Below are 21,692 nucleotides of genomic sequence, written 5' to 3'. Positions count from 1 at the left end.
TATACCACATTTTTGTTATTTAAAATCGTCAATCTAAATTTACAATTAGAATTAGAAAATATGTGAAGACTTACAAAGGGTGCTTATGAGTGCAGTGGAATTCTGAACACTGGTGAAAATCAGTTATGTTTCATGGCAAAGTCAGCTTGGACACCATTTTGTTCATCATGTCTAACATCATGAGCAAAAATAGAAAGGGCTGTCTTGATACCAGTAATATCTATATTAGAAAGAATCGGTTGGATTTTATTACCTAAAGAATTGAACACAGGCAATTTGCAGCATATTTTTTTTGTAACATTGGATACTTTGAGTACATCAAATGGATATATTCATACTTGCCTGAAAATATATGGAACAAAATATATATATATACATTAAGGTGTTAGGTAATCTAAATAGACAATTTTTTTAAGTTAATTCTATTATAAAATATCAAATTACTTTCTCTTCTCAAATATTTGATTCAATGGAAAATTATTATACTATTAGTTTTAAATTTGTTTGCTTCATGCGCATAACATTTTAACATTCTTTAATAAAGTGTTAATTAAAATATTTTTCTCTTTAAGCAATTTTGAGAGAATTCACTCTAGTAAACTTACAGTTCAACAGTTCATTTTTAAGTGTTTTTTTTTTTTTGTAATCAATTTCACTACATCTTTAGTAGTTCCATCAGACACGTCCATTGTATTAGAGTGAAATACCTCTCTACGTGTAACCACCAAACAGATATCTTTAGATACAAAGCAATTTTGAGGGTTTAAATTGATATGAGTTTAATATAAATGAAGCCCAACTTCATATTTCTAATTTAATATATGAGAATATACTTTAAGAAATTGTGTATTTGTCTTACAATTGTTATATTAAAAAGGAGAGAACCAGCCTCCATGGCAGAGTGGTTAGCACAGCACTCAATGGTGCCAGAGGTTCCAGGTTTGAATCCAGGCCTGGGGATGTGTTTCCTCTGTGAGTGTCCCTTCTTCAATTTCATCACTCATTATCATATTTTTGATTTGCCAAAAGTGGCAGAAATGCAAAGTAAAAGAAACCAAATCAATCAAGCAATCAATAAAGGAAGGAGAACTAAATGCTAGCAAAACTTGTCACATATCAATTACCTCTTACAGCATTGAAACAAATCATACTTTTACTGTGATTGTGTCCTTAAGATTAGTCCTGATTTCAATACCCAGTGGAGGTATGTAGTGGTTCGGCAGCCTATTTGCGCATAAAGTTAACTAATAAACTCTAACATATCCTTATTAATAAAGCAGGAATTAAGTAATTGAAATTATATACATCCTATTAATTTTCATCTATAGAAAAGTTTTGTATTACCTGTTGTATGGATGGGACATATATTTATTTGCACTGAATCAGAATCAACTGGTTATCATATCAGCCAGCTTCTTCGTGAAATTGCTGATAATTTTTATAATATTTCTATGAATATGAAGGACAATCAAAAGATACTTTATCAGCATCAGCCAATACAAACATATTGATGTGTTTGCAAAATTACTGAGAATTTTAGCAATTTGGTATTTCTATCAGTATCCTGCAATTTCCTGCAAAATTACATCATTTTGTTAATTTATGATGAATATGTAAATATAATTCATGTACCCTGGATTTTTTAGTATGTCTCTAAATTTGCAGTTTCTATTCTATAAGATAAAACCAGGATTGCATGCATTATTAAGTAGGAGAATAAATCAGGTTGTTCACGGAGCATTTGTAATTTTACATCAGATTAATAGAATATTTGATACCTAACAAATATATAGCGTGTCTAAATAAAATTTCTGCTCATTTTTTTTATGTGGGTATAGAGGTCTGAGATATCATTTTGTAAAGTAAATTTGCACAATTGTAGTCTCCATGTTGCAAACATTAATTAAAGCAATGGTCATCCCAGGCTTCATCAAGGCATATTTGATAGGCAGAACATTGGTATTGATAATTGTATAGTGTTACATTGTTATTATTAATTAAGCTTTCAAATTTACTTCATACCTACATTCTTGTAATAGAATATCGGAGTATCAAAAGTAATTCATTTAATTTTCAGTATGAAGTTATATTTGTTTCTCGTCCCATACTTACCACTGGGGTTATGATGTATCTACTACAAGTTCTTACAAATTCTCTTTAGATTTTGTATAATCCTAGTAAAGAAACTTTGTATCTGAAAATTCCAGTATTATGTATTTACAAGAACTAATAATATTGAAGATAGAATAGATTGATTTATTAATTGAAAATTTACCCATCCAATAGCATCAAAGCAATTTAGATTAATTACTTAATTTGATAACTTAAGTATAAAATAACCTCACTCCAATGTTCTGAAATATTTTTCTTAAATTTCAGATGGACATGGAACTAGATTTTTCTATGGTGGTAATTTTTAATTGTGTGACATGTAATATTTTGGTTAGCATGCATATTGTACATTTGCGCAAATTAATGTGCATGACAATTACATGCCAAATCGTAATACTAATTCAGTCAGGAAGTAAATGCACTAAATAGGAAGGAAATTAAGCTTGCTCTATTGCAAGTAATTTAAAATATTGATATATTCTTGCTTGCTGTGTGTTTACTTTTGGATTTCTATGTCAGAGTTATAAGTGTAATATTAAATATGAAAATAAGAATTTAATGCAATTTCCTTATCTGATATTCTCTTGCTGAACACAACTAAGGGCAATCAAAATTCATGTTTCAAGTCACTAAATATCCTCTATTTATTTCTTCACCATTATGTCTTCACTTCGATAATTCTGTGTAAACACAATCATATAACCACGTAATTTTAAATTGACAGTATGTATTAAAAAGTGCAGCAATACAATACCTTTGACATGCTTGATAATATGTATATCCATTACTTCACATAAACTATATTTAAGCATGTTCATTCATTCTTTTTTCTAATTTCATTCAGTTAATAACAATTCTTGATTGGTCATAATTCTACACTGCTGTACACTTTAATAATATTGCACACTTCAACTTGGTTTTTGTAACACTTCTCAACACATTAATTACAAAAGTAAATACATGTACTTCAATAATTTATATGATTAGCACAAGCATGAAACTTTTTTCTGTAATGTACAAGTTGCATTACCAAATAGCAGAAAATAAAATATTTAGTATTAGAATTATAGCCCTTTGTAACTTATTACTATCTAGAACAACTTAAACAATACTTAAACATAAAAGTTAAAGACCATAGATATTTATATACCTTATAAAATTCATTAATTACAAGAGTTCACCCAGGATTCTTTGGAAAAAAATGTAGATATATTCATATAAATTGTATTTTTCTCTTTAAATATTGGTTATATTTATTAATTTTACACAAAGTAATCTAGGTAATATTTCACATGTAGTTAGTTAACTAAGTATTAATTCACTATTTGCAAGAAAATAATGATGATTATTGTCAATGAAAGAAATAATTGACAATATTCTTATGGTCATATGGTACATAATTGTAGTAATAGTGGTCCTAAAATATAATATATTTATACATATATTTCTTTTAAGATATGCTAATTTTTGTCATCTTTATTCATATTTTTTTAAGATTGCCAGTGTTTTAAAAAGTTATTCTATGTTTTCATACATGAATGTTGATATCAGATTGCACCTCTACAAAATGATTGTTTCTGTAGGAAATCAACATTTCAGAATGAAGTCAAATATTCTTTCTATCATGTGGTTATAATGCCTGTGTATAGAGTAGTACAGAGAGACATCAAATTTGTGGAATATTAATTACAGAGCATCCTTCAGACAGTAGTTTGTAAAAAAAAAACATTCTGAGATGATTAAGCTAACCTGCAATTATTTTCAAATTTCATTTGGGAAGGATATATTCTTGGATATTATTAATCAAATTCTTTTATGGCCTCAACAAGGAGCATACTCAGCAAATGATTTTATGAAGAGAAATAAGTTTGTTACAAGGATAACTATATTAACTCAAAATGCATTGAATATGCTCAATATTCTCAGTTCATAATCATTGTGTTCATATATTTCTAATATTGCATCTAACAAATGTTCATAACAGTAAACAAATTTGCATTTAAATAACACAGTTCTTGAACAAATCATGATTCCTCAGATTGAGACTATTCAATTAATTCAATCTAGTATCCAATGAACAAAGAATGTGTTTATACACATGGATGGAATTCTCCAATACATTCTCATTAAAAAGGTGCTAAATCCAGCCTAATTACAACCTTAAAGATAAGTTACATTATTGCACATGTTGATAAGGAGAAGAATTACACTTTACTTTGAAATTCATGATGTTAGAATTAATTTTTCTATTAATCGTAAACTTACACAAGTTCTTCTTTATTTTCTTTGCTTTCAACAGGTGGTGGAGGTAAGTTGCATTTTATTTTTAGGAATGTATTAACATTAAATGTTTACTGATAGTGATACCATTAACTGATATCGAACTGATCCACTATAGATTTGCAAACATATCTTGAAAAAATAAAATAATTTGAATAAGTTTTATTTCCATTAAAATCAGGTCAGTAAAATTATCAGAAATTTTGCAGATTACATATGTTATCTCATTATGAGCATATTTAGATAAGTACCAATACCTGCAGTCTGATAATGAAACAGTTTCCAGTGTGTGTGTGTATCCATATGGAGTTCAATACCTGTCATCAATTTGAACATACATTTTGCTTAAAATCACAATCATGGTGAAAAGTCCTTGCATCAATAAATGTTTTCTTATGATTCCTGTCATTATTACATATTTTTAAATATCTTTTCATTCTAATTTTTGTAACAAGCCTAAAAATATACTACAATACAATTTTCACAGGTCATTTCCATAATAATTGCAGTCTGTATTTGAATTATGCTTAGTTTATTACATTCTGCCTCTGCATGTTCATTGCACAATGAGCTTGAATGATGATTATTGCTTAGTTAAAAATTAATCAGGGGACAAAATGTCCATTCCCTCACTAGCAGAAACTCGAGGCCTTTACTAGTAAGATCAGAATCTGAGCCCTCGATGAGTTACATTAGCAAAATGGCCAGTTTAGTTGTGAATAACCTACTTAAATATATATTCAGTAGAGATTAAATTATGTTCAGACAGAAAGCAAAAATAAAATATATATGATTTATATTTTCCACATTCAGTCTTATTAGCTTAACTTACTGGTTAATTCAAGAGACTAGATGTTCATGCAAGTACTTCTGCTTTATACAACGTAGTTTTACTGTTTGCCAGTAAAAATCGGTAATTATTTTTACTTAGTTTGGATTGTAGCAGAAGTTTATTAAAGTTTGAAGAAAATAATTCTATTGTTACCAATATTTTCACTATAAGTATCAGGGCCAAAAGCAGAAGTAGGCTGGAGTATATTTATAAAACACAAAGGAAAAGTAGGCCTAAATTTTGAATGAGACAACTATGATAATTTTTAAAATTCAGTAATCTGCTTTCCACTGGATAAAAAAACAAAGATGATAAAGATAGACTACAACGGAGATGAGTAAAGTTTGACATGTCAGATGAAAGAAGAATAAATATTTCTTCTGCTCTTCATCCATTGTAAGATTGAAGCTAATATAATACTAAATCACGAGTCTTTTGAAATATAGATCCTTTCCTGTTTGTTGGTTCCATTGTTATCTTGTTCGCAGACATATTGGTCATAGCTCATTATATAAGGGTCCCATTATCTCAATATAATAGCTATGATGATGACCATATGCACTACAAGGGAATATCATAAAGTTTTAATTATCACCATGAACAGAGTGAGATAGAAAGATAAATGAGGTATGTTGTACTTAAGTCTTCTCGAAGTCGCCCTGCAGAGCCACACATTTCTGCCAGCACTTAGTGACATTCCTCAACCCATCATTATAGTAGTTGAGAATTGCCTCGAGAATCAGTTCCACCTACATATTAATATCATCTGTATTGTCAAATCCGTAACCCAAAATGGCTTCATCATCTCCATGAAGAGAAAGAAGTTGCTAGCTGCAAGATCAGGCATATAGGAGGGATGAGCAAAATTTCTTACCCACACCTGTCAGCTTCCACATCAGATGCTTGGTCGGAACATTCAAGTGAATCTACACATTATTTGCTTTCACTGTTGTCTACGTATTTTTGTATCACAGATATCAACATAACAATGAAAGCAAAATTTATTAAATTCAATTCAGTGCACAAGAAGGAATATTGAACAGATTTAATTTTTCAGAATTTGGAATATCATAGCACTTTTTTAAAAAAGGAGAGGAATTTTCGAAGATAACCTTGGCTGCATAGGTGAAAGGTCTAGTAAAGTCACCTGTGAATATAATGCCATGCCATTAAGGTGCATTTAGGGGATGTTGAGGTAGGGCCTCATGCATTCTCAATCTCAGCCATTTTGGAGGTGATGTGATCAGCACTACAATTCAGCCACCTTTACCCCTCAGGGTTGCCCCCAGGCATGCATTGATTTGAAGCTGGGTGAGCCCCGGAAGCGCTTTATGCAGGGACAAGGCTGGAGAAATTCTGACCCGACATCACTCACTTGTATTGCAACCCTAAATCAAATTCCATGTTCACTTAGTTACATTATTTACATTGAAACTCCAATCTACTCTTAGTCATTACTGTACACTTAATATGATGTTCAAAATTTACTATAATCTTTGCAGAATTCATTGTGCTTTTCTTATGCTTTCCACATGTTATTACTCTTTCAGCTTCTGCCGCAGGAGCAAGTGCTGCAGGTGGTGGTTTTGGTGGATATGGTGGATCTGCTGCTGCTGCTGCTGCCGCTGCTGCTGCTGGTGGTGGTGGTGGATATGGTGGATCTGCTGCTGCTGCTGCTGCTGCCGCTGCTGCTGGTGGTGGATATGGTGGTGCCGGAGCTGCTGGTGCAGCTGCTGCTGGAAGTGGTGGATACAATAGGTTCTATGGTGGTGGATCTGCTGCTGCAGCAGCTGCTGCTGCAGCTGCTGGAGGTGGATATGGAGGAGGCAGTGCAGCAGCAGCTGCCGCCGCTGCTGCTGGTGCAAGGCATGGATATTACGGAGGAGGAGGTTCTTCCGCTGCTGCTGCCGCGGCAGCTGCTGCATCCGGTGGTGGTTACGGGGGATATCCAGGATATGGTGGTGGTGCTTCCGCAGCCGCAGCAGCAGCAGCTGCTGCTGGAAGGAGACAAGGTGGTGGTGCAGCAGGTGCTGCTTCTGCTGCTGGTGCTGCTGGCGGTGGATATCCTGGGGGATATTTTCCGAATGGTGGTGGTGGTGCAGGAGCTGGTGCGGGAGCGGGTGCCGGGGCTGGAGCTGGTGGATTTGGTGGTGGTGGTGGTGCTGGTGCAGGAGCTGGTGCTGGAGCAGGTGCAGGGGCGGGTTCTGGAGGTTTTGGTGCTGGTGGTGCTGGAGCTGGTGCAGGTGCTGGTGCTGGCGCAGGGGCAGGAGGTGGTGCATTGTTCTATGATGCACGTAAGTTACGATAACTAAATAATTATATTTCTAATTGTCAAAATGCTAAAGTTCATTTTATGTCCACTCTGCTCAGATGGTCTAATGAAGACTGGATGTGCAATGAGTCCTGGATAGGACCACTTTCACTCCACCCTCGAGTGTGGTATGCTTGAGCATACTGCATTCATAATTGAATGTTTGGCAGGCGTTATTACCATGTGAGAGGTTGTTCCGTATTACAGAGCATAATACGCAGCAGTGTCAACCTAAAATGCACACATGGAAGCATACTTCTCCATGCAATTACAATTCAAAATAATAAGTCTGTACATACTATGAAATACCAAAATACAATATACAGAGAGTATGCAGTATCTAGAGACTAAAATGTAAAATGGAACCCTAGGCACACATCCTAACAGACCTACCTAAACAATTCAAAATATCTCAGTGCACCAAATACCTGTACATGATTGTTTACTATGGTAAAGGTTGATTGATTGATTTGCTTTATTTTACTTCACTTTTTGTGCCACTTTTGGCTAATTTGCGAAGATGGGGATGAGTTATGAAATTGATGAATGGACACTTTTAAACATCCATACCCAGACCGGGATTTGTACCTGTTACCCCTGGCATCATAGCATGATGTGCCAACCACTCCACCATGGGAGTTGGCTACTATGGTAAAGGATATTCTGTAAAATAAAATGAAATAAAATGTTACAGTAAAAACATACAATCAAGCATCATTTTAATGTGGCAATAATAGTAAAAACATGAACTATATGTGAAATTTCTGCTTAGGTAGTTTCAGCCCACAACTATGTACTTCATTTTCATATATCCCTTTGTATTAGTAAGATGGACTAAAATACATTTTAACATGGAAATTCCCTGGGTCTCTTACTTCACAATCCATATTTGAGAATATTAAGTATTTAAAAAAATATATTTAAAAATACCCCAAAAAAATAGTTTACTTACGGTTTGTGAGTATGTACAGTATGCCAAAGTATGTTTCAGGACTCAACTCCTCCCTTCCTCAGGTTATCTCCTTGGGTAGCGAAATTGCTTCATAGCCACGTCAAATAGAAGTAAAAAACAAGGAGTAAGTTGATGGGTGTTACTATGGTAAAAAAGAAGGTTTCCTAACAACTTGCCCATTCTTGATAAAACTCCCACGCCCACATGCCTTTCTTTGTAAAGTTCCGAAAGCATAAACAGCCAAAGATAAAAAGGCTTTAAAACTTGAAACATTAAGAAGCATACACGCGACTCCACACTTGCCCACAAGGTATCTGGTTAGCCTTCGTGCAGAATGCAAGAAGTCTCCCGGTTCCAAACTCCACCCACCAGTCCCCCCCTCCCCCCGTATTATGTCATTTCATTCTCGAAATCATGAGTCTCCTGAACCACACGGACTACGTCCAGTGTGACATGAAAACCTATGGGCAACTTGTTAGGAAACCTTCTTTTTTACCATAGTAACACCTATCACCTTACTCCTTGTTTTACTTCTATTTGACGCAGCTATGAAGCAATTTCGCTAGCCAAGGAGATAACCTGATTAAGTGAGCAGTTTACTCCCAAACCGTAGTTTGGCATACTGTACATACTCACAAACCGTAAGCAAACTTTTTTTTTGTATTTTTAATTTTTTGTTTTAAATACTTAATATTCTACTAAGTGAGTAATTCACACACACGCAAGATATGAGTCAATATTTGAGGGCCCGCTACCACAGAGTTTTGTGTGAAAAATTGGATTTTGTGATAAAATAACATACTTTTTAATACTACGATGATTTTTTAATATTTTATAGCAAAACTCTTGGTAAATAGATGTATAATAATAATTTAGTGTTTAGTGAAATTATTCACATTTGTTTATTTTTTCAATTAGAGGAATATTATGCATAGATTTTACTTTTCTCATTGATTACATTAAATGTATTTACATATATCACTAATTTGACTTCTCTTTCTTTTTTTACAACAGCTGCAAGAGGTATACATTTTACTTACTTGGTCAATTTGCTTTAGCATTTGATTTGTTTAGAATTTACAAAGGAAGCGTTTTTAGGAATAAATGTAATACTGCTGAGTGCCTGAAGAATATTTTCTAATGAAGACTGTGGGGAGGTTAAAACTGAATAGTTGTGATGTATTGAAGTCGTGTTTGTATATCATCAGAAGAAAGAAACAGTTTGGAGAATCAATAGAGGAATTCTATGATGTTTGGAAAAAAGCACTAGTCAAAAAATGCAATTTTACAGCAGACAGATTTACTATATATACGTATATATACAGCATGTCCACAAAAACACTCCTCGATTTTATTTGGTTATAAAATGAAAACTTTGAGGAATATTGTGTTCATTTTTTGGGTAAACGTGTAAAAACTCATAAAGTTTCATGTGATTGAATTTCATTACAGACACTCAATGTGTGCCCCACCTGTCACACGGCAAACATCTAGGCGATAATCGAGCTCATTCTAGACTCTGGAAAGCATATCGGGCATGATTGTGTTTACATCTTCTGTGATTCTGTCCTGCAGAATTTCAATGGATGCAGGTAGGGGAGGTACGAACACTATGTCTTTGATATACCCCACAAGAAAAAATCGCAAACACTAAGGTCCGGTGACCTAGGAGGCCAGGGAAGAAACACCTGATCATGGCATCCAGCACGACCTATCCATCTGTTTGGCAGGACCTCATTGAGAAAGTTACAGACGTTACGATGCCAGTGCGGTGGTGCCCCATCTTGTTGGAAAAGGTAGTCACCTACCTCAGTAAGTTGAGGCATCAACCAGTTTTGTAACACATCCAAGTAACTGTCGCCGGACACAGTTTCGCCTTCAAAGAAAAAAGGACCATAAACTCTCTGTTCAGATATGGCACAAAACACATTACACTTAGGAGAATCACGTTGTATCTCCAGCGTGGCTTGGGGATTCTCCAATCCCCATATCCGCACATTGTGTCTGTTTACCTTACCATGCAGGTGGAAGGTTGCTTCATCACTGAAAATGATCTTCGACAGAAGATTGTCATCATTTTCCATTAACTGCTGGAGATCCGAACAGAACTGCTGTCGCTTTGGACGGTCTTCAGGTTTTAACTTCTGCACCAGTTGCAGTTTATATGGCTGAAAGTGCAAGCGTTTTCGTAACACCTTGCTAATCGTACTTTTTGGGATTTGTAGTTCAATACTCGCTCTGCGCACTCACTTTTTGGGACTCCGAACAAAGGTTTCCCTCACACTCTCAACAACTTGCTGTGGGACTGTCGGTCGGCCAGAGTGCCCTTTCCGCTTGTCACAGATGCACCCTTCTTCGACGAAATCCTTGTACCACTTCAAAATGGACTTGTTCGAAGGTGGTTCCACACCAAATTTATGCCTGAACGAACGTTGAACAGACACGACACTCTTTGTTGTGTGAAATTGTAACACACACCAACTTCGTTGCTGTTTTGAAAGCGCCATCTTGAATTTGCTGCCCTCTAGCGAAAAAATGGGTCAATTTCACAACCTGTAGGGAATAAACAAAAATATTTTGAGTTACTACACCTTCTGACACCATACTTACAAACATATTGCAAAAAGTTTTCATTTTATAATCAAATAAAATCGAGGAGTATTTAAGTCTTTTCACATGGCCAATATAAAATTATACTTATAATATTTTCTTTAATTGATTCAGTGTGACATAAATGAAAGCAATGGAAAATCACAGTTTTTGACTTAATGTGTGTTTCCCGAACACCCTAGTGTTATGAAAGAGGAGAGAGAGAATCAGAAAAGGGAAGATGACGAGGAAGAATGAATTGAGACAGAGAGAATGAACAATAGAAAAAGTAATGGAAATTTAAAAAATGATACACTTTTACATGTAAAGCAAGATAAAAATGAGGGTTCCTTGGTTGATTAATTGATTTGGTTTAGTTTACTTCACTAATAACAAAGATGAGGATGAATGATGACATGATGAAAATGATGAAACAGAACACACCCATGCCCAGGCTGGGATTCAATGCCGGGACCCCTGGCATCTTAGCATGTTGTGCTAACTACTCTGCCATGGAGGCTGGCTAAAAATGAGGGTTGAGAGAGGGGGATGTGGGAGAGAAAGGAAGCAAAATAAACAGGTAGCCACAGTGAGAAATTAGTAAAATGAAGAGATAAAGAAAGAGAGAGGAAGACAAGAAGTAAGAGGCAGACGGAGAACAGAGAATGCAAGTGTGTTAGAGAGAGACAAGGGCAAGAAATATGAGAAAATCATTATCATTGTGTGTGTGTGTGTGTGTGTGTGTGTCTGTGTGTGTGTGAGAGAGAGAGAGAGAGAGAGAGAGAGAGAGAGAAACATAGGAAGATGTGATCAAGGAGAGAGAAAGATTTGATTTGATTTTTTGTTATTTAGCGCTGCTTTTCCACCACTTTTGGCTAATCGCGACTGTGAGGATGAGTGATGATATGATAAAATTGATGAAGGGCCACTCACAAAGAACACCCACACACCCACACCCATACCCAGGCTGGAATTCGAACCTGGAACCCCTTACGTTGTAGTGTGCTGTGCTAACCACTCCACCACGAAGGTTGGCAGAAGATAGAAAGAGTAACCCTGAATGAGAATATACTTTGATTAAGATAATAAGGTGGGACTGTATGAAGTAGATACAATAACAAAGAACATAATAGAGATGCAAATAAAAGGGAGAAGGAAAGAATAATTTTTGCAACTTTTCTCTTTTCCATCCAGGAAGGTCAAGTAACCACACACAATCCTTCCCTGTGGATACCCACAAAAGTATCTATAACGATAAATGGTTATTAAATAAAATGAATATGAATTTTAAAATGTAATTTCCCTGCCAATTAAAGTAAACATGATTTTATATCATGATAAATAAATCACACCTGAACTTTAACTTAATGATTATAGTGATACCATACATCTCTTTTCAAAAGCATCTCAAAACATGAATTGAGTTTGAATTGTTGTTTACAGTCCACTGTATGCACAGATAGGTTATTCAGGACTGGACCTACAGTTTAAAGTGGGATCCAAACCACTGTGCAATGTGCCTCAACTGCATATCGAACCCCAGAACCCTTGATTACAAGGCAATGATGTTACCCTATACTATAAGAAAGGCCCAGTTACCTACGTTATTTGAGTTCTGCCAGTAAACAAGATATTTCCTTTTATAGGAAGACGATTCTTTGGAAGTAAAGCCGGTGAGTCATATTATCGATCCAAAGAAGAAAAAAATATCTAAAATTTCTGCATTATATCGTTCACTTATCTCGAAATGTAAGGACAGAACAGTTTAACTGTCCTCCTTGGTAAAGTGGTTATCACAGCGTGCTGCGAAGTCAGGAGTTCCGGGTTCGAATTCCAACCTGGGCATGGGTGTTCTTTGAGAATGTCCCTTCATCAATTTCATCATTCCATTATTCATCCTCATTTTTGTGTGAAATAAAATAAACCAAATCACTCAAAGACAGAACACTTGTATTGAAACTCCATCAGTATCAGATGATATAAGCTCATCAGTACAGCAGTTTAGGTAAAATTATGGGTAAGTTTACTGACTCAATGTATAAATTAGTAATTTAGTGCAAATCCCTCCATTTTCATTTCTCTCCCAATGAACATTTAAAAAGAATAGTATCTTACAAGTAGAGGGCACGTCATGAAAATGAAGTTTTGGACGAGACTTCGTGTAGTTGTAGAGTACCCTTTATGTATTGATATGCCAAGGTACTAGTGTGCATTAGCCAGCTATTTCCAAGAAGCATTTCAAAGTTTTGAATATTTACAAGTACGCCTCTTGAGGCGAATATATTCATCGATTGCCACGTGGCCTGGTGATGATGTGCAATGTGTCAGTTTCACATGCTGAAGGTTCTATGTTCAATTCCAGTTCGAATGCATCTGGTTTTTTAATGAAATTGAGCAACTATTTACTAAATTTTATTTAATAATTTGTAGTAATAAAGATGAACAAGTTTTATTTCAATATCTTGAGAGAAAAATACTCCTTTTTAATGTTTTTTAAATTTTATTTGTTGAAATGATTTTTCACGGTTCTTTTTCAATATTCGCATCATTTTACAAATATTTGTGTTTTAAATTATCGATATGTTATATTCGACAAAATATTTTCAAGAAAATGATTAAGAAACTAAACACAATAAAACTACTGAAAATCATTGCTTTTATTTACATTTCTTCTACATGATCCACAGAGGTAATTATTATAAATCATGGGAAACAAAATATTTCTTGATAATTTGAACAGCAAATAACATATGAATTTCTGCAATAAATGGTTGCTGTCATTCCAAAGTAACATGCTATTATAACATTTGCACCTAAACTAGCCATAGTCAAAGTGGTTACTACCAACTTCACCATCACATGCAGACCAGCTCTAAAATTAAGAATATATTCTTTTGAATAATTATATAATTAAAAGATGGGTATAACTTTTTTTTCTATAAAATCTCTAACCTCTTGCAATATGTATTTAATCGTTGTGTATCTACAGTGACATTCATAAATACAAGAATATATATATATTCTTGTATAATAGAAAATATGAATTCTACTAGTGATAAGTACTGAAATATTTCAGTACACAGATATGAATGATTATCGAAATGCAAAGAATTTTATTTCAACTTTTGTTTTACTTTTTTAAGAGTCAACATTTTATGTAGAAATTATTTGCGAAATCATTCTTGTCTCAAGTAAAACTTCAGCTTGTATAATATATATAATAATAATTATACATAATAAATAATATATAATTTTTGGATGCTAATGTTGCCTTAATTATTTCAACAGGACTTGGAACACGATGTATGTATTCCTTATTTTTATTGTTACCTTTAATGTTCATATTCTTGTTTCATCATTTTAGGTAGGTTAGTGCAAGTAGAAAGGGACATTCAGTCACAGATGTTTCTCTGTACTGCCACATGCGAATTGAAATTAATATTTCTTGAATAATTGTATTAGAGCTTTGGATCATGGAATTAATGAAAAGAAGGGCAACCCAGGAGGTGGCTCTGATCGCATTACCTCCAGTGTGGTTCATTTACAGAAGTTGTGGGACCATACCTCCTTCATGGCACGATACAATACTATATGTTTGTGTGTTAAAGCATGTTTTTGCTTACTTATCTTGTGTTTAATGTGCAAGTAAGAAATTTGTTTGGTTTGTGTTTGAAATTATGAGAAAGTTTCTGGTCACATTTAGTTTTCAATCTTAGCATGCTTCATAAAAAATCAGAAGTTACATCTGGAGAGTGATTTATGGAAAGAAAATAAATAAAAATTTTGGGTCACCATTAGATATTGGAGAAGATAAACTGACATAAAAAACATAATTCATTACAAAAAGTAACTCATGTTTGAACAGTTATATAAATGTATTTTACTAGTCTACTTATGATGATGTAGGACAGACACAAAGATTGTCATGTAAGGATTTACAAGTATAATGACACAGATAAATGTAAATATATTAGAAGTATATATATATATATATATACAGGGTGACTGGTAATTAGATGTATCCCTTGAAAGGGGTTAAAGTAGAGACAATTTGCAATACATTTGACCATATGATACCCCGTCCGGAAATTAGTAGTTTTCGAGATAATCGAATTTCTATTGTTTTTTTAAAAAATGACAATTTTCCACATAAAAAGATCAATTGAGAAAAAACTGCTCATTGAATGGAACATATTTCAGCATTTTCTGATAGCTATCAAATAAGTGGTTCGTTGAAAAAAAAGTTTTTCCCAAATAACAATCAAATGTAAGTAACGGGTGGGTTTAAACTTACAAGTGATGATAAGAAAATGCACTCTTAGTTTACTTGGCAACGTATTAATAACAAAAATGGTATGACACGAAGCGTACAAATTACGTAAATTACTTCCTTGTGTCATCTGCTATCCAACAAGGTACAAATGTTGCTAACATTCACATTTGTGTACAATAAATAATACTTCATTCACCTTCATGTGAATGGAATCAATGAACAATACAATTAAAGAACATTGCACGTCTTGCTCAAAGTGGGCATCTCCGTTACGAATGCAGGCACGCAGGTTTTTACGGACATTTGTTCTCTTAACTCGTGATATGAAGGTGTCCTTGATGTGTTGACCAGCTGTTAAGATCCTCTCCCTGAGCTCTTCTTGCAAGTTTACCGGTGTCTTGTCATGTGGCTCAAAATGTAAAAGTCGCAAGGCTTCAAATCGATTGGGGGGATCGAGCTGGGCAGTCATCATGATGATAAATCATGTCACGTCTTGTAGCTAGAGGCACATCCTCCAACAACATTGCCATCCCGTTCCTTAAAAAATGTTAATAAGTGATGCCATTTAAGATTTGGGGCAGGAAAAATGGCTCGATCAAATGATTGTTGATTACACCCATCCATACTTCTGCCTGGGCGTGCGACAGTGGCTGGATGAAAATTACCCAAAGAAATGGATTGGCCGAGGCAGCCCGATTCCCTGGCTGGCTCGATCCCCCGATTTGAAGCCTTGCGACTTTTACATTTGGAGCCACATATGACAAGACACCTGTAAACTCGCAAGAAGAGCTCAGGGAAAGGATCTTAACAGCTGGTCAACACATCAAGGACACCATCACATCACGAGTTAAGAGACCAAATGTCCGTAAACACCTGTGTGCCTGCATTCGTACCGGAGGTGCCCACTTTGAGCAAGACGTGTAATGTTCTTTAATTGTATTGTTCATTGATTCCATTCACATGAAGGTGAATGAAGTGTTATTTATTGTACACAAATGTGAATGTTAGCAACATTTGTACCTTGTTGGATAGCAGATGTCACAAGGAAGTAATTTACATAATTTGTACGCTTCATGTCATACCATTTTTGTTATTAATACGTTGTCAAGTAAACTAAGAGTGCATTTTTTTATCATCACTTGTAAGTTTAGACCCACCCGTTACTTACATTTGATTGTTTATTGGGAAAAACGTTTTTTTCAACGAACCACATATTTGTTAGCTATCAGAAATCGCTGAAATAAGTTCCATACAATGAGCAGTTTTTTCTCAATTGATCTTTTTATGTGGAAAATTGTCATTTTTTAAAAAAAAACAATTGAAACTCGATTATCTCGAGAACTACTAATTTTCGGATGGGGTATCATATGGTCAAATGTATTGCAAATTGTCTCTACTTTAACCCCTTTCAAGGAATACATCTAATTACCAGTCACCCTGTATATACAGGGTGATTGGTAATTCGACCTATTCCTGGAAAGGGGTAATACTAGAGCACATTTGCAACAAATTTGACCCTATGCACCGGGGGTCGGAAATCAATGGGTTTCTAGTTATTGCAGTTTGTAGATTTTCGTGACAAATTCCGACTTGCGACCAAAAATCTACTTCACCCAGGCCACTTGATCGACATGGATTGGGGGATTGGGGGAAAAATCTGAATAAAAAGTGGAGAAGGCGCGTTGTAGACCCCAATCATCTGACAAGAATTCTGTGGACAGACGAATCCAAATTCGACCACGATGGTATTACGAATTTTCGTAATGAGCATTTTTGGTCCCCTAAGGGTCATAACCTCAGAAAATCTAAAGAAAAGGCTCACCAGAGAAAATTTGCACTAAATGGGAATCATCCACAATCATGTGATCGGGCCATTCTATCTGCCACAAAACCTAAATGGCATTACCTACGAAAACTAAGGGAAGAATTGACGACGTTGCTGGAGGATGTGCCGCTCGCCACAAAAAGGGGCATGTTTTACCAACATGATGGCTGCCCAGTCCACTATTTCTGGGGTGTGTGACAGTGGCTGGACGACAATTATCCCATTCGATGGATTGGTCGAAGTTGCCCGACCACCTGGCCGGCGAGGAGTCTGGATTTGACGCCATGCGACTTTTACATTTGGGGTCCCATGAAAGAGTTAGTCTACAGTACACCAGTGGATTCCCAAGAAGAGTTGAGAGAGAGAATTGTGACAGGCGCCCAATACATAAGAGACTGAGTGTCAACGCGAGTGACTGTGTCTGAAGTACGCCGCAGGTTGAGTGCTTGCATACGTAACTGGGGAGGCAATTTGAACAGCATTTGTAGTTTTTGTAACAGTTAATTCTGACAACCTGGAATCATGAGAAGGTAAAAAACATTATTATTTAACTAATTTTCGTTCCTTTATTTCTCACAACCGACAACTTCTTTTTACTTTACAAAGAGGTCTACAATGCGCTTTCTCCACTTTTTATTCTGATTTTTCCCCAACCCATGTTCCAGTTGACAACATTTGTATCTTTTTGGAGAGCTTATGAAACGAGGAAGTGTGTTACCATTCTTTGAGTAATCCTCTTTGATTTAATTAATTTCCAAATTTCTTCATGACGTGTGCTCCAATGACTGTTTTGGGCATGAATTATTTTTCCCAGTAGTCACTCATTCGTCAGCTGTTAGCAACATGTCGATAAAGTGCCCAGGGTGTAGTAGTTTTTTCACAATTAGTAGTTTTTTGGTCACAAGTCGGAATATGTCAAGAAAATCTACAAACTGCAATAACTCGAAACCCATTGATTTTCGACCCCCGGTGCATAGGGTCAAATTTGTTGGAAATGTGCTCTAGTATTACCCCTTTCCAGGAATAGGTCGAATTACCAATCACCCTGTGTGTGTGTATATATATATTATATATTAGAAGACTTTAGAAGTACACCTTTTTGATATGCTTTCTTTTTATAATTTCAGCTGCATCTGGAAGACGTAAGGGTCATACTTATATATCTACATCCTTACTAATATCTAATATAATTGCTTGAAAAAAATGTGGATCTTCATAATTTATTCAAATTTTAATTTTACTAAATAAAAACTCATGTATAAATTATCATAATTCAACATGAATCTTTGATAATATACTGGGTTTGTTTCATATAACATTGAAAATGGCAAATCATGAACTTTGAATTTTATTTTTTAGTGAAGTTTCTTATGTTTTATACAAGAGCATGCTTTTCAATTCTTAAAAAAAGTATATATATTAAATTTCACCCTTTCTTATTTATATCTCTCAAACCACATTTAAGAAGCTGGGACTCCTTTTTAATATTTTTATCCACAAGCACTGTGCGAATTAAACTTTTTGCTTTGGGGGGGATACTCACTCCAAGGCCGCCCACAGAAATCTTTCTCAGGAAGGGTGGGAGGCATAGTATAAATTTCATATCTTGCCTTTTTCAGTCATAGAAACTTGAATTGTTATTATTATTGTCATTATTACATTGTTATTTTTGCTATATTATTATTAAAATTAATATTACTTTACAAAACATAAAATTCAAATTGAATTTAAAATACTTGGGAGATGTCTGCTATCTAGATTGAAACTGGATTCAGCTTACTTCCTTTCCATAAACATCTAATCACTTTGTTGATGAACAGTTCTTTGTCTTTTTGTACTATTTCACGAAGAATAGATATCAATCAGACATCACTTAATCCAATGTCCTTCATGGAACTTCTGATCCATGTTTTTACATGCCGAAAAGTACTGTAAAAAAAAGTAATAATTGAAAATTACAGGTCAGAACTCGACTTTTTGTAACCCCGAACAGCCAAGAAATTCCAAAGTATATCTTATTTAAAATAGGCTAATTCTTGATATTTTCTGCACTGTAAATGTCTGAAATTTCTTGAAATCAACAGTTTTTATTCAAGAAGTGCAAAAACAATCACTTGAAGATGAAAGTGTCCACAATTCGAGATTTAAACTGCATCGCGGAATTTCGAAAATTTACAGTTTAGAAAATTTTCCTAAATGATCGGGAAATGGAGAGTTTTTTCGGTTATGAACGTCTGAATTATTAATATTTCCTTACCAATCCCATCCCGACCAACATTTTTCCATCCTGCACGCCCCTGGTTACGGCAGTCAACATGATTCTAATGGATCTTATGAAAACGTTATCTCATTATGTTGTTGGACATGACAGTTAATTGCTGTAACCGACAACCTGTAAATCGCAGAAGACAATATTCTTTATAATAAAATTTTGCTACAATTTCACCATTTGAATTATATGGACTTTTTCCAAATATATTTGGGGGCAAGCACCCCCTACTGGTGCTGATGGCCCACTCAGTGGTGTATTTGTGATTTTATTTTGGGAAGTAAATTTTTGGGTGTGCAAATTTGCATATTTGTTACCAGTCAGTAAACTAAACTATTCCCTTGCGGTTCTAAGTACCGTAGAACATTGGTTCTCACGTACGTAATTAAATCTTACTTAATTCTTAATTATAACGTAATTCAGAAACAGTGTATTTACATTCTAATAAACCCCAAACTCATACAGAAAAGGAGCTATCGAACTAATAACACCAAAAATTTATCCAAATTTCTACTGCCAGGTTCAAGCTTAATGAACACTTGAGGTTGGTCAGTTGCAGAATGGTCCTTCTTTAACCCACAATGCTGCACACTTTTCGGCATGGAAAGATTTCCATGACTTCTCAATTAATTGACACGAATGATTTTTCAGTTGTGTTCGTTACAGTAAAGAAATTGTATACTGTTTGCTTTCAATTCCATCTTCTTTGAGGCAATATAAAAATAATCCCTGACAGGGATAAACATAATTTTCTTTTTCCGGTGATAAAATGTTTTGTGGGAGGGAAATCCCCTGCATCCCCCCAATTAATTCGCACACTGTCCAAAAGTATGTGTTATAACATGAATGCTTGAATATGAAATGTACAAATGTTACCGGAATAGTAAGACAGAACTATAATTATTGACAAATAATTAGTAACATTGGTCTATCATTGAATATATGAAGGTTTGTTTTCTATTTCAAATATTTAATACTTTTGAGAAATCTCTAGAAGTAAATATAGTCTCATTTACGCTTTACCTTTGTTTTTACAGGATCTGCAGGTACGTTGTTTAGTATTTGGAAGGAGAAAATAATATATATATATATATGTTGGATGGCACTTATTGTTGAGAATATTCCCATGGTAGAAATTCATTATTGGTTCTTACATAGAATGCTAGAGGTATTAACTTCAATTAATGTAAGTACTTATGTTTCTATGTGTGTGTGTCAAAATTTTCTGGTGAAAGTTTTAAAATTGTAACTGCAGTAGACTGTTTGTAATTCAAACTCCAAGGGGACATGAGACAGGAAATGAATTATCCAAAATTCGAATTAATAAAAACATGCATCATTATGGATGATTTTGGGAATTTGAATTATCCAAGTTTGAATTTGTGAATTTAAGTTTGCTAAAATTTGCCCATGTAACTATAATTATCACACAATAATAAAATTAAATCAACTGTTTTTCATAGCTACTAAACTTCTTTAATATCTTAGCATTTCAATGTATTACAATTGAAGTATTTTAACCTCCTCAAAACAGTGGTTATTCAAAAATATTGTAATTTAACAATTAAAATAAAAGAGCATATTTTATAAAGTAGTCATTAAACAATAATTGGTAAAAAATTGTGTGTTATTATTCTTCAATTACTACACACTCCAATAACAACAACTCTTGAAGCATTGGGGTTTCACATAAATTATACATATAGGGTCATAAATTAGCAACCAGAGGGGACAACTATCAAGCAAATGAGAAGTTTAGCCACTATGGAAACAATGATTATTGATATTATTATTTCTACGATTTCTGAGGCTACACAGAGAATTTTTTAAAGTCCAAAATAAAGTTATTGCCAAATTAGACTTAGCAAAATTCAAATATTTTAATTTTAGAAATAGCTGCTTATGACGATATATTAATTTGTTGCTTGTTATAAAAATTGATCATATTTATGCTAAAGTTAATATGATACAAAGGATATAATCCAAAGATATTATATTTTCCTTTTCAGTGAAAAAATATCTAACTTGTAAATCCTGAATGAATAGAAGGAAACTGTTCACAACATTATCATAAGAAAAGCCATAAATATTAAGTGCGTGAACTTGTATCTTACGGATCGAAATTTGCTGTATAGCTGTTCTATATCACATTTGTACTGTCAATTTAAAATGTGATAGAATATCATATGTGCACAGATAAACTAATTGGAATGATATGCCCCCGCTGGGAATTGAACCTGAAACCCTTG

The 21,692-nt window shown here is 34.4% G+C and overlaps 1 protein-coding gene across 1 annotated transcript in view; it reads left to right on the top strand.

The window, feature by feature from the left end:
• LOC145991870 (uncharacterized) overlaps positions 1-21,692 on the top strand; it is a 169,722-nt gene that overhangs the window by 62,283 nt on the left and 85,747 nt on the right. Inside the window, exon 24 of the mRNA XM_083127906.1 lies at positions 2,380-2,411. Within this exon, the coding sequence (XP_082984032.1) occupies positions 2,380-2,411 (32 nt within the window). The remainder of the gene's footprint in view (positions 1-2,379; positions 2,412-21,692) is intronic.

This window comes from Lepisma saccharinum, chromosome 8 (genome assembly GCF_977018435.1).
Source record: "Lepisma saccharinum chromosome 8, izLepSacc3.1, whole genome shotgun sequence".
Classification (NCBI taxonomy): Eukaryota; Metazoa; Arthropoda; class Insecta; order Zygentoma; family Lepismatidae; genus Lepisma; species Lepisma saccharinum.
Note: the sequence above shows the minus strand (reverse complement) of the source record. Positions and strands in the feature narration are given on the sequence as shown.